The sequence below is a fragment of the Pinus tabuliformis genome, chromosome 9 (genome assembly GCF_031772625.1).
Source record: "Pinus tabuliformis cultivar Carrire ecotype Pingquan chromosome 9, CPIR1, whole genome shotgun sequence".
Classification (NCBI taxonomy): domain Eukaryota; kingdom Viridiplantae; phylum Streptophyta; class Pinopsida; order Pinales; family Pinaceae; genus Pinus; species Pinus tabuliformis.
The window spans coordinates 458,511,859-458,526,885 of NC_142307.1; the positions used below are offsets into that span (position 1 = coordinate 458,511,859).

At 34.1% G+C, this 15,027-nt stretch overlaps 1 protein-coding gene across 1 annotated transcript; it reads left to right on the top strand.

The window, feature by feature from the left end:
• Positions 1-5,692: 5,692 nt before the first annotated feature.
• LOC149149175 (uncharacterized) lies at positions 5,693-6,259 on the top strand. Its single transcript, XM_089442405.1, has one exon. The coding sequence runs from the start codon at positions 5,693-5,695 to the stop codon at positions 6,257-6,259; it is 567 nt and encodes a 188-aa protein (XP_089298531.1).
• Positions 6,260-15,027: the final 8,768 nt, after the last annotated feature.

Below are 15,027 nucleotides of genomic sequence, written 5' to 3' on the forward strand. Positions count from 1 at the left end.
GAGATAGAAATATTTTTAGTTTTGAATTTTTGCATGAGGACATGCAATGGCCTCCATGTGCAGGAATGTTGAGCCTCATGATTGTTTCATTTTGACACTCTCCCTTACTTATTTTTCCTTTCCTTGACCATCATCATCAACTCAATAGGCATCAAACTACAATGTTTTTGACATGGTAGCGTATTTGATTGTCTTATATTTCATATTTTATAATGTTCCTTGTTATTGAGTTAATATTTTTATTAGCTTTCGAATTCACACGATACTGTAACTAATATATGTTTCTATAGTTGATTCCATGGTTTACTAGGATCAGAGGTGCCAACTAAGAGGAGAAATATATGGCCAGGTGGAGATTGACCCATTTAACAATTTCCTCCTATTCATCAATAGATCATCAAAAGTATTGTTCGATTGCATTGTCATAGCAATATTTCATTAATCGAATTTCCATTGAATGTTCATTGAAGTTGACTGTACAAACAATGATTTATGCATTCACATATATTTTATTTATCTTTTCATACATTTTTACATTCAGAGAATGATAGCAATAGTTGATGTACAACGATGTTAATGGCAATGTAATTTCTTTTCATAGGTTTCCTTATTATTACAAATTTTTTCATTTTAGAGTTAGATTTCTTTATAGTTTCATTTTACAGTATTTCATTTCAAAGCATGTGTGATTTCTTTATGATTTTCATTTCAAAGAATGTGTGATTGATAACAAGTAAATGTGTGGTTTTCATTTTGAATAGAAGTTAATTTCATTTTGGTTTTTATTCAAAGGATTGTTAGAATATTAGATGAATGATTCTGATTTTATATTAAATTTGTGTTACAATAGATCAGTTAAGTTTTCTTAATGTGATAATGTGATTTTTCTTTAAGTTTCATTTTTCGAGTGTGAAGAGCATTTTTTATTTCATTAGAAATAAGTAGGAATATTTAATGTGTGAAATCATTTTTCTTTGAAGAGTAATATAAAAATAAATAACATCCTTAGAATTAAATTTCAATAACTCAATCATGCACATTAATAATCTGATCTAATAAAAGGACTTCTAGCATATACAGTGCACTTGCACTTCACAAGCTTACCAACTCTGATCAATAATTCATGTAACAATTTAAGATAATTAAATTGACAAACAACAACCATGTAAGTAATACAAAAAATAATAATAACAGTAAATTAGTCTCTTTATTATCATGTTGTGACTATCGCGATTCCTAAGCTTTTAAAAGTTGGAACCACCCAATTGAACTCAGAATGCTCATAGCAATTCAAAATGAGAATTCACAGAATGTAATAGAGTGCAGTTGTTCGGAAAGCTAGCCAAGTACAATATACAAAAATGAGGACGGAGTAAAATGTTCAGGCTAAAAACCCAGTCAGTAGTAAGTGCAATGAAAATAAACTATAACCCATCTAACTCAGGTGGTGACATACCAAGCATATTCTGCAAGAAAAATAATTTGCTAAGGCATGTCCGAAATTTCAGATTAACATCTCAAACTTTTGTTACCATCATTATCCAAAGATGTCCCAAATTATTTAACGGTAGGGAAACAGTATCAGAGACTTCGACTTTATTGGGCTTCGATAAAGCCTACGAAATCAAACTATGGAATCGGGGGCACTTGAATTTAATAAATTACAACCAGTGAGTTTAGCATCCAACGAAAGCAACAAGTCGCTATTGATAAAAACTACCAGTTGAGAATTCACTGGAAAGGAAAATCCACATAAAGTCTTGCAACAGTGAACATCTACAACATGCCAATGATTCTTTTCATGTATCTCATGAAGCATGGTGAAAGTAACTATGCCAAAATCCTCGCCGAGGAGTAGTAACAAACTTGGAATGCCCTAGATGTTGAAATTATTAAACAATGGCACACACACGTGGTATAAAGTCCATAAATCTAGCAAACCACTAGAGGAAAAGAGTGTATCTGCAAGATGTAGAAGAAAGGCACCAAAGTAAACATTACTAAGTTTATAACTTTCAATGAACGCAGGAAATATAAATAATCCACCGAAGAGGATGCAAATTACTTGTTAGAAAGAGAATTAACATGTCAGACAGAGAATTAACATGGTAGCGACATCTAAGTCTCTGCCACAAGAGCAAAGGAATTAGGAAACGTACACAAAAAAGAGAAATCAAGAAATGAAACCTAAGCATCGGTAAAATGAATTGATAAAAACGACAAGTGGAAAAAGCAAGCCCTCGGTGCCCCTATTAGCGAACCAAATTTCCTTGGGGGGATGGTAGTTTTTAAACGAAAAGAAGAGGGTAATGAGGGCACCACCAACCATAGCACCACCATTCCATGATTTAGGTTCAAAACCCTGCCAAAAACAAATTTAACCATAGACACGAATAAGAGACATCAAATAAGCATGCCCAAGATAAAATTCATATTAACCTCAGAGTCAAGTATGCACCTTACCTATTAAAATATTCCTTGGTGGTAAAGATATCGTGCCAATAGGAGAGCACAAACCGAACCTTTATGAAATATCGACAAAAGGGGTTGATGCCCATACACTTGGAAACTGCCATAGTAAAGTTAATATAACTACTATAACCAGTAAGAGGGAACGTGTGAATGATGCAATCCGAATACGGGTATAAAAGTTAAGAAATGACTCACAGGTAGGTTTGGAAGAGATTTCCATCAAGAAATGTTGTAATGTCCATCACTCACTGAGAATCTGGTTATGGCATCTTTTGAGCTAAACCCCGAGAATTTCACCTTCAGGAGAAAGGCGGCGCGCTACACTACATCTCGCTCTGCAGTCATTATAAAAAATAATACCAGAGGTAATAACACAACAGTGAAGTCATAGGCCATTGATAACCTCAATCTCTCACTCTTGCACTTGCAGAACAAGGAACAGATGATGTGCATACGCATACTTGGGAAACTAAGAAACTTGTTCAAACCTCCCGGTTATTATTATGGTAGAGAACAGGGTATAGTTTAACCCATAAGGGATAGAAGTAAAGAGAAGCAAAAATGTTAGGGATGAAAGAGAGATATTTCTAATTGAAGGAACGCTTCATGTCAGCTGAGCTATACACGGAAAACAAAATTTGGATGCTGCCCATGTGACCGGCACATGGGGTGTGCTGCGTTGGCCCTCTGTCAGCCTGTTAGTGTTGGACACATCATTCTCCAAGCGTATACTCTTCCTTACCATTCTACAATGGAGCAAGGTAAAATTTAATTAAAGTATGGAGACATTAAAACTAGGGAATGGTGGCTATGCTGACAAATACTATCTCCATCAGTTAACACTACTAATAACATTAATTATCCATGAATAACCTTGAGCCAATAATGAGCCTAATCAACTCAGTGTATTTAAAACTATATGCGAGGTAAAAGGTTGCATACTAAAGATAATTTAAGGATAAAACGAAAAATATAAGGCATCGTCCACATACCACATTGAGGTTCTGAGGATAGAAATGGTAAACCACACGGGTTTGTATGCATTTTAAGCCTCATTACAATGACAATAAGTAGGTTTGGATTCATTCACCTAGCTACACCACTAAACCCCATGCAAAGCCATAGATAAGATTAAGAGGGCGAGATACTTGGTGGCAGGGCACATGTAAATATTCAAGGATCATGATATCGTGACTACATATAAGCAAAGATCTATGACATCTTGAATGAGCAGCGGTGACATACACCTCAAAGAAATAGGGGTCCTAAGTGATTAATCAAATAATATATATATAGGCATATTACTTGCAGCATAGCCGGGGGAGGACTCATTACCAGGAATTCGACAAAGGAAATCTGTAGGGGTCTGGCCACATCATGATATGGTGGCGGATTTTTCGCTTCAGCAAGAGTAAGACCACGAGGCATTCCTTTTGAAGCAATGCCAACAAGAAACACAAGGATTATTTTCTATTCAGAATGTAATTGTGCACAAAAATGAATATCTGAGTAGAAATTGAACTGTTACGGAATAAGTTTTGAGAATACCAGAAAGTGAATGTAAGCTGAATATATGATGATGATAAAATCACTAGACAAAAAGTGATGGTTAAAAAAATAATCCTTAAAAGAAAATTATAACACAATGGTTAACTAATATTACAAAATCTTCCTACCAAAGCAACATAATCCGTGGAATACACAAAAGTATCATTGCAACAATTCTCAATAAAATAAACAAATAGGCAAAGGGAAAATGACTCTAGGATGAAAAACATGTTCATTTTGAGTAGAAATGAAAGCTTATTAAAAATGTCTTTATCATAAAATTACGAGGAGAGTTTCCTAAAAATTGGTAGTCGCTAATTTACTTTGTGCATCTTTGAAACAAAGAAAACAAAACATAAAAAAACATGATCCCAAGTAAATCATCAATTCTAACTCAAATTACTAACCTGTAAACGATTTCCATGTGAAAAGTCTGAAACTGCCCAATGCTCTAATAGTCTCTCCAGCGCTCTTTGCTCCTCTCTTTCAACCCTCATCATTAAATCCAGAATTGTTTTCCTTCCTCGCAGTTGAAAATAATTAATATCATTTTGTATTAATGGAGAAATGGTTACACAAGTTGTAACGTATCTCCTTAGTTTAGGATTTGTTCCTAGAGTTTAGGAGTTTGGTTGCAACTTCCTGAGTTCTAGTAACGTACTTAATGATGTAATTTCTCATTTGATGTAAGTAGAGTGTACGGAGAGAGTTCTCTTTGTTCGAGTGCAGTCTCCAGGTGTAGTACTCACCTGTGAGCTGTAACTCCTTCTTTTTAATTCAAATCTGATTTTTATCTTTGTATCGGAGCACAGAGTAGGGACAACCTTAATCTTTTTTTTTAGGATGCATCATTGATTACAGAACTGTACTGGAAGTGGAGTGTACATAAGCATTCGGAGAATCAGGTGGACTGCAGTAACACCTAAAGACAGGTCTTAGATGATTGATCATCTCTGAGCGGAAAATAGGGTTGGCGCGGTTTCTTTGTGAACGGTCGCGCCATTTTGAGCAGAACGAAGGGTTGGCGCATTTTATTAAGAAACAGTCACGTCATTTGGCGCGGTTTTGAGAGATATAGTCGCACCAGCATGCCAGAAAGTCATATTGGTGCGGAAAATCAAGCGTTAATCGTGCCAATTTCGTAAGACACGTCGATTTTGTTTTCGGCATGGGTATTTTGTTGTCGCGAAGCGCCAACCTCTTTCTCTGTTGAAAATCTGTAATTTTTGCATATCGACCTTGCCCGGTGGTGGCACTTTGAAATTTCAGATCTATTCGGTGGGAGTAGATTGGATTTGCTCGGTGGTGGCGCATTGGAGTTCTTGATCTACTCGGTGGCAACAGATTGGGTTTGCCCGGTGGTGGCGCATTGGAGTTCCGGATCTGTTTGCTGGCGGCAGATCGAACTTGCCTGGTGGTGGCACATTGGAGTTCCTGATCTACTTGGTGGCAGCAGATTGGATTTTCCCGGTGGTGGCACATTGGAGTTCCGGATCTGTTTGGTGGCAGCAGATTGGACTTGCCCGGCGGTGGCGCATTGAAGATACAATTTTTTTTTTTCCAGCAAAACAGAGGTTCGGATCTGGTATGTGGTGATTTTTTTAGTGTGTCCTGAAAGTGTACAGTTGGATAGACTTATTTATCAAAGGATTAGAAATTTTATCAATCTAATATGAATAACAATATAGAATCATATCTCCACGAGTCTGGCAAACTCGATGGATCAAATTTCACCAACTGGAAATTCAAGATGCAGACTTTACATGAAAGTGCAAATGCGTGGTCGATCGTTACAAGAAATGAGCTGATATCAGGATCAGCCACACAAGAACAAGATTGGGATAAAAGGGAGACAAAAGCAAAGGTCATATTGAAGATGTCCGTCAAGGAAAATGTTATCCCACATATTAGAGACTGTAAATCGGCCACTGACATTTGGACGACGATCAAAAACCTATACCAGACACAGAATACAAACCATGTCTTGTCACTCAAAGGCAAGTTGTTTGCATTGAAGATGGAGGAGAATGAGTCTCTTGTTGGATTCATTGCTAGAGTCAAAGACCTGAAGGACAGGTTGGGAGATATCGGAGAGAAAGTTTCAGATTCAAATCTGGTCACGATCACATTGAACAGAATCACTTATGAATACCAAACGTTTATCACAGGGCTGTCAGAAAGGGAGAAAGCCCCTTCATTTGAAGAGCTGACAAGGATTCTGATACATGAAGAAGAGTGACGACAAAATTTGAAATCACAGAGCAATGACCTTGCTCTTATGGAAAAAGGAGATAATATAAACGGAAGCAGCATCGGCAACCATAGCAACAGCAGCAGAAAGGAGCCAACACATTTCAGAAGAGACCATTTAAAGGTATGTCTACTAATAATTTTCCACAGTAAAGACATTTTTTTCCTGGACATCAGATTAAAGATTGTTATAAGAGGCAGGCACATGAATGAAGAAACAAACAGAGAAAACATAAGGGTTACTTTGTTAAGGAAGAAAAGGAACATAACCACGAACTTCGACTATTTATAGTCGATCGTGCCCTTTCAGCTTCAAAGGGAGATGAGGACGACATATGGTATGTTGACTCGGGCGCATCCTCACATATGACTGGTAAGAAGGATTGGTTTGAATTTCTTGAAGAAACTTCATGTGGGTCGAAAATCTATTTAGGAGATGATAGTGGACATGAGATCAAACGTTATGCTGACATTCCTGTAAAATTACCTAGTGGAGACATTAGACACCTCAAAAATGTATTGTATGTTCCAGGAATTAAGAAAAATTTGGCCTCTGTCTCAATGATTGCTGATCAGGACATGCAAGTTCAATTATTTAAGACTAATTGTGTCATTAAGGATAGCCAAATGGAAACAGTTGCAAAAGGAGTGCGCGTGGGGAGCCTCTACAGACTAGATGTGAAGAGTATGCCACAACAAGCAATGGTTGCAGCTGGATCGACAGCCGAAAATCTTTGGCATCAGAGATTCAGCCATCTTAATCTGCAAGACCTCCTCCTACTTCAAAGAAAAGGTATGGTCGATGGACTCCCTGTTTTCCATAATGTTAAGCTGGATTGTGATGGATGTGCATTAGGGAAAATGCATAGAGAAGAGTTCCCTTTGCATGTTAATAGAAAGGAAAGAGACATTTTAGAACTGGTGCATACAGACATCTGTGGACCTATGCAAACCAGGTCATTAGGAGGAGCATATTACTTTCTCTCATTTACAGATGATTGCACTAGATTTTCATGGATATACTTTCTGAGTAAAAAGAGTCAAGCTTTTCAGTATTTCGAAGAGTTTAAATCCATGGTAGAAAACAAGACAAGGAAAAGGATAAAAATTCTCTGCTCATATCAAGGGGGAGAATACAGGTAGGGAGAGTTCATGGATTTCTACAAGCATCATGGGATTGTACAATAGTTTACAATGCCCCACACTCCACAGCAGAAAGGAGGGGTAGAATGGAGTGGCAGAATAGAAGAACAGAACTCTTGTGGAGTGCACAAGGAGCATGCTTCATGGTAAGGGTCTATCAAATGGTCTTTGGGCAGAAGCTATTAACACTATTGTGTATTTAAAGAATAGGAGTCCTACTAGATGTCTAGGCTTCAAAACCCCTTTTGAAGCATTGTTTGGATTCAAACCAGCAGTGAGTCACTTAAGAATATTTGGGTCAAAAGCTTATGCTCATATACCTAAGGCAGATAGGAAGAAGTTAGATCCTAAAGCCCTGAAATGTATATTTGTTGGATATGGCACTGAGTTCAAGGCATATAAGTTATTTAATCCTGTGACTCACAAGGTTTTGCAAGCAGAGATGTCATATTTCATGAACAAGTTAAAGAAGGAAAGAATGACATTAACAATGATTGGCCCATTCCATTGCTATTGGAAGAAAACAGTGAGGAAGATGAAGAGTAGGAGGAGAAGCAAGAAGAAGGAGTAACAGACAATGTAATCAATGATGATGCAAGCCCGGAAAAGGTTGAAATAGACAAAATTGAGGTAAGTCCCCTACCAAGGAGATCAGGTAGGAAGACTCGATTATCATCTAAATTGAAAGATTATGCATTATTGTCAAAGATTGTAAACATTGTAGAACCTGCAAATTATGAGGAAGCAAGTAAATCTGATGCATGGAGGACTACAATGTATGAGGAAATAGAATCAATAAACAGAAACCATACTTGGGATTTTGTTTAATTGCCTGAAGGTAATCCCCCATAGGATGCAAATGGCTATATAAACAAAAAATAAATGCAGATGGGAGTATAAAGAAACTTAAATCTAGACTGGTAGCAAAGGGTTACTCACAAATTGAGGGAATAGATTTCAATGACACCTTTTCTCCTGTAGCCAAATTAAACACCATTAGAATGCTAATTTCCTTAGCAACAAAACACAAATGGCAGCTACACCAGCTAGATGTCAAGTCTGGATTTCTAAATGGTGACTTTAAGGAAGAAATTTATTTAGTACAGCCTGAAGGTTTTGTGAAAATGGGGCAGGAACATCTTGTGTGTAAATTTAAAAAGGCACTTTATGGTTTAAAATAGGCACCCAGGTCGTGGTATGAGAAAATTGACTCATTTTTTGTTCAGCATGGCTTTCATAGGAGCTTCAATGATCCAAATCTGTATACCAAGTTTAATAAACAAAGACAAATTATTGACTTCTTTGTATGTAGATGATATGATCATAAGAGGGAATGCTAACAATCTGATCAAAGAAATCAAACAACAGATGTCACAAGTGTTTGAGATGAAAGATCTCAGAAACCTTCATTATTGCTTGGGATTGGAGGTATGGAAAGACTCTGGAAAAACTTTTCTCACTCAAGAGAAGTATGCCAGAAGCTTGCTGGAAATGTTCAGAATGGAGTAGTGCAGATCAGCAGCAACACCATTACAGCAGAGCTTAAAGTTGAGCAGTGACGACGGTACTAAAGAGGTGGATGCTACCTTGTACAGACAACTGGTTGGCAGTTTGATATATCTGACTACAACTAGACCAGATTTGGCATATTCTATTAGTGTGTTGAGCCAGTTCATGTCAAAGCCACTCGAAAGTCACTAGGTCACAACAAAAAGTGTGTTGAGGTATCTTAGTGGTACTAGTAATTATGGAATTTTGTACACTGACACTTCTAATGTTATTCTAGCAGGTTTTTCATATTCCGATTGGGCAGGTAACTTGGATGATCGAAGATCTATCATAGGTTACGTATTCAGCATTGGATCCGGGGTCATAGCATGGAGCAGCAAAAAGCAGCACACTGTAGCTCTATCTTCATGTGAAGCTGAGTACCAAGCATTGTGTGTAGCCACATGTGAAGCTATCTGGTTGAGAAGACTTCTCAACGATGCAGGAGAAGAGAAGAAAGAATCAACTATTATCAAAACCAACAACCAGAGTACCATCAAGCTTGCACACAATCTAGTCTTTCATAAAAGTACCAAGCATATCAATACTCAAGTTCATTTTGTTCGAGAGAAACAACAGTCAAAAGAGATGTGTTGAATATTGTAAAAGTTGTGATAACATGGCTGATATTTTTACTAAGCCTCTTGGGCATGTAAAGTTTGAATTGTTTAGATGGATGCTAGGAGTTCAGGATAATCCTTTCTCCATTAAGGGGGGGAGTTGAAAATAATTAATATTATTTTGTATTAATGGAGACATGGTTACACAAGTTGTAACGTATCTCCTTAGTTTAGGATTTGTTCCTAGAGTTTAGGAGTTTGGTTGCAACTTCCTGAGTTCTAGTAATGTACTTAATGATGTAATTGCTCATTTGATGTAAGTAGAGTGTACGGAGAGAGTTCTCTTTGTTTGAGTGCAGTCTCCAAGTGCAGTACTCACCTGTGAGTTGTAACTCCTTCTTTTTAATTCAAGTCTGATTTTTATCTCTCGCAACCTTTGTGCTTGCGTGTTTACCTCTGGTTCAACAGGAATTTGACATAGGCTTGTGTATTTACCTCTGGTTCAACATGAATTTCACCTTGAACTGCTTCCCGTTGCTTCACTTGCCTGTGTACTAGACCATGTTGTGTCTCATGCCTTTGAAAATGATATGGTGCATTGACTGAGGCATCCCGTTGTTTCCCTGCCATTCATGTCCACTACTAAGATAGCTCTCGCACTCGTGTGTGTTCAATTTCACCATAACAGAATGCTCAATGGTCATGATTATATTCACGAATTCTCCCGGTGTCTGAAACCTCACAGGTTAAAAACTATCAGAACTTGTTTAAAAAAAATTACGAAGCACGAACAACGCGCAACTCTGACCAACGTTGGAAAGAAAAAATAATGACAATTGTTTCCTATACGCTAGACATGTGGAAGCCCCAGTGGAACAAGGATTCCAACAATTATGAGCATACCACGGGACAGATGTCGTCGGTGTACATCTAGACAAATTTCACCCAATAAGTAAATGGGTAGACAATGTCTACAGCTAAACTGTTTCAAAAGGAACACTTTCGGTATAAATATTCAAAATAATCCTATCTCTCCCTTTAAATATATTTATAATCATACTTAACTTTAAGTCCTCTCATAAAAACTTCAATTACTATCTATCACTTGAGACTTCATTCACCCAAAATAAAAAATGACTCACTTGAGAATTCATTCACCCAAAATAACAAATGAATTTAATTTATAGCATTAATGAATATTATTTTTTTCAATTTTGTAATTTATGGACACCTTACCTTATTAATCCAAGTGTATAGAAATATCTCCTCAAAGAAAAATGGTCTTGGAAAAAAAACATAATTCTTATACTTGGTATATGATAACATTTTATGTGTCCTTCAATGGAAATCTATCATGTAAATTTGCAACACTCAAAATTCGAAAAAAAAAATACTAAAATTAGAAAATACAGCTTTTATACTTAGTATATATATATATATATATATATATATATATATATATCAATTTTTCATGTAAATTTATAACATTAAAAATATTTGAAATATATATCATTTTTTTGTTGACATTAAAACTATGAGTGCATTTTTATTAAATGGTTATATTTATTTTTTTCATGGTTGATTAATTGTTCTTAAAAGTATTTCATAATTAGTAGTAGGGTTATATTTATTTTTTTCATGGGTGATTAATTGTTCTTATATGTATTTCGTAATTAGTAGTAGAGGTGATGCACATCATTATATAAATGATTATATCGAGATAATTTAGTACTTGCGTTTTTTTTGGTTTATAATTACTTTATTAATTGAATGTGACCTATTCTTTCTAAATGGAAAGGGAAATGCATGGAAAGATAAAATTTCAATTCACCTAACTATAACTTCCATGGCTACCTAAGACAAATTTCTCTCTATCTATAAGTAATTGATACTGTAATGTGTGTGCACCTTGGATGAAGGTGAGTGATTTTGATGAGCCACTGATTACAAGATTAGTAGAAAACTTAGGGGTTTACTACAATGGAGGTGTGAAGGTAAGCAATAAAAATGGAATTCAAGTTCAACCATCAGGATTGAATTCAATCTCTGATTCAAAATATGTATTGAACTTTAAATATATTAATGTAGCTAAAATCAACAATACTTTCTCTGTATCCATATTTGTCAATAAAAGTGCAAAATGCAATCAATATATGACCAATTTTGGGAAACAAAAGAATACAACATGGAAGATACTATGCTTGAAAATTGACTTTCTTCATTGCTATCATAGTTGCCATACATAAAAATAAAAATAAAAATGATGTTATTAGATAATTTCTCCTTGGCTTTTGGCATTGGTATGATTAGAAGCAAGCTGCAAAGAAAGAACAAAGTGACCTGATGGGATCCAAACCCCAAAAATGCTAGAGTAAATCCATGGGTTTCACACCTTCTACAACTTCCCTAACAATTCCTCCACATCCTCTAGATCATGAGTCATGATATTCAAACAACCACATCCAATTGGTAAGAAATACAAATAAAAAAACATAGACAAATTATGCTCTTGACTTTTTTGCTTGGAATGAAGAATTTTCTTGGCTTCCTTAGATTGTTCATCTAAGTTGGATGAAAGCTTCATCATCTTCCCATTTCCTTGATCAATATGTGTTGGAGCTTGAGCACATGTCAATCTTAGAAGCCTCTTTTACTAGAGTTTTCGATGTGGGTTACAAGCACCCAAGAATTACATGCTTTCTAGATGAGGCTAGTTGTTTAACTACACTCCTCATATGTGCTCCAGAAATATTTGATTCCTAGGGGCCACAACCTAAGCCACTTTTGGTACAAACTACATAGACATGTGGATTTTTACAAGTACTGAAGTAGTTGTTGACATGAACACATCTGGTAGAGAGAACTTAAAAAGGCTATTTAATTGCATTGATAAATTGCCACTTATAGTTCAACAACAACATGTATATATTATCGCTCATTATTGTTCTTAGAATGGGTAGGATTGGTCATTTCCAATAAAAAGATTCTCATATGCTTTTACGTATATATGTCTTCCTATTGTTAGCATAAAGTAAGCAAAACCTGGAAGAGGAATTCACGGTTAACCAACATATAAATCTTCCTACATTGTATCTAATACTATGTTGAAGTCTACTTGTACAACATAGAACACCTTATCCATAGAATTATAGTTTGGATGATTTATATGGTGTTGCTAATATTATACATACTTGTGTAATTGAGCTCTCGACTTGTAAAGATGAGGCAATATTGTGATCTTTTCCTTGCAAACACTCAATATCAATTTTATTATTCAATATTGAAATGATGAAACATTCAATAAAATATTTTGCTAATTCTACTTATGGTAATTCTAGTAATGAACCCATCTTGCAATTATAATCCATTATATAACTCAATTCTGTAAAATTTAAATTTCAAAGTTTTTCTCACATAAAAGGCTCCTGCTTTACTGACTTTCCATTGCAACATGTGTTGCAATTGCTAGTATTTATGGCTGTCAGAGTTAAAGTGAATGTTAAAGTGATTTTTCATAGCATCTCTTTCATACTACTTCATAATATTAACAAACCACCAAGCTCACTAAGCTACAATGAAAGTGGAATATTGGTGTTTTACTATGCTTTCAATTAAAACTAACCAAATATGTGTATTCATTTAAAACCAATCACATTGTTTTTGTGTTTATAATGTATTTTATTTTTATTTGAAAGGGTACATATGTGAACTCCACATTGAGCATGGACAAAATGACACATTGCCCTCATACTAGGTTTTAAAATGGGCCTCTAGAAACAATCATAATATAACGTGGTAAAGCATACCATTTAATTACTTATAAGCTGAGTCGTATGAATTAAATGACTAGTGAATGTGTATAATGACTAGTGAATGTGTATAGACATCAATCTATGATAAGCATTAGAATAAATTTCTTGCCCAAAAATTATAAAAAGAAAAAAACATACATATATATATCTGAAAAATATGCAATAAAATTTTTAACAATAGAAATTTACTCTGTTTTACTATTTCTTATTAATATTACCTTTCCTAAAAATAAAATTCACATTTATTTATATAATTTTTTTTCAATTAATCAATTTAATTAACATAAGGAAAAAAATACCTAGTCACTAAGAACCATCGAATCGAATGAGAGCGAACAGCTAATAATGGGATGAGTAGACTTTCAAAACCATATAAATCTCAACTTTCAGCAACACTGACATTTATATATATATATACAAATAATTAAACATTTATATATATATAGAAATAATTAATTTAATTAACCTAGTAAAAAAAACTACGACATTCAAAACCATATAAATCTCAACCTTCAATAATGTTGACAAGTCAGTCAATACATATTGTATACTGTAAATTATATTCTTAACTTCCATATATTATCAGTTAATAAACAAAATTACGATTGAAGTACGAATTTTCACATCAAAATCATGTCGATATTCATTGATTATAATGTTAAAATGCAGACCGTACTGATGTTTCGTTAAAATGCTATTAAACAAACGTCCTTTTGTTTTAAATTCATTATAAAAAAAATCATTAAATTCATTATTCGTAAAATATGGTAGGAGAATAAAAGTTAATAGCAACGTGAATAAGTAGCTAGGTCTTATATGGTTTTTTATATAGATTGTAAGAGTGAAAAAAGATGTCAGTGTGAGTACCCATGCAAAAAAAAAATGGAAAATCACAAGAGAATACCACAAATGCAGTTTTTTAGTCATAAATTCGGAAACAGTATGGTGTAAATGTATTCCTAACCCTTCTGCAACAATAATGATTTGGAGGTTGTATTACACATAGATGACAGGATTTAAGTTACTCATTGTAATTTTATTAATATGGAATTATCTGAAGCACATATATAATATATATTTAAGTGTAAATTTATTTTAAAATAAAAAAATAAAAATTTATTTTAAAATAAAAAAATAATCCTAAATTTTTCTTGGTATAAATTGTATTTTTTTAATTATATATATATATATATATATATATATATATTTATATATATATATATAAGTATATATTCATATTAATTCACAAAAAAATATTTTATTCATAGTTTATATGGCATATTTTATTATATATAATATTAAAATATTTTTGTAACATATTTTTTCCTGTATATAAATATATATGAAATTGATATTCATTTAAGTTGGTTAACATAGATTTTCAAATAATTTATTTAAATAAAGTGTTAAAATATATTTGAAAAATATAAAGTTTAAACTTTTTTCCTTTTACTTCTAATTATTTTACATGAAACTAATTAGACATGAATAGCATATTCTTTTTTATTATACAGAAGGTTGCTTTTCAATTTAGAGAATATTTGAGACATATGTTAACTCCAAATTCAAGGCTAACATACTTACCTGGTGCCTTCACTCAACTGTAAAATAAACCCTTAGACTCAAAAAAAATCTACAATAAAAAACAAAAGTAAAACTTTTACCAATAAAATTAAAAGATAACGCAGTCGAGA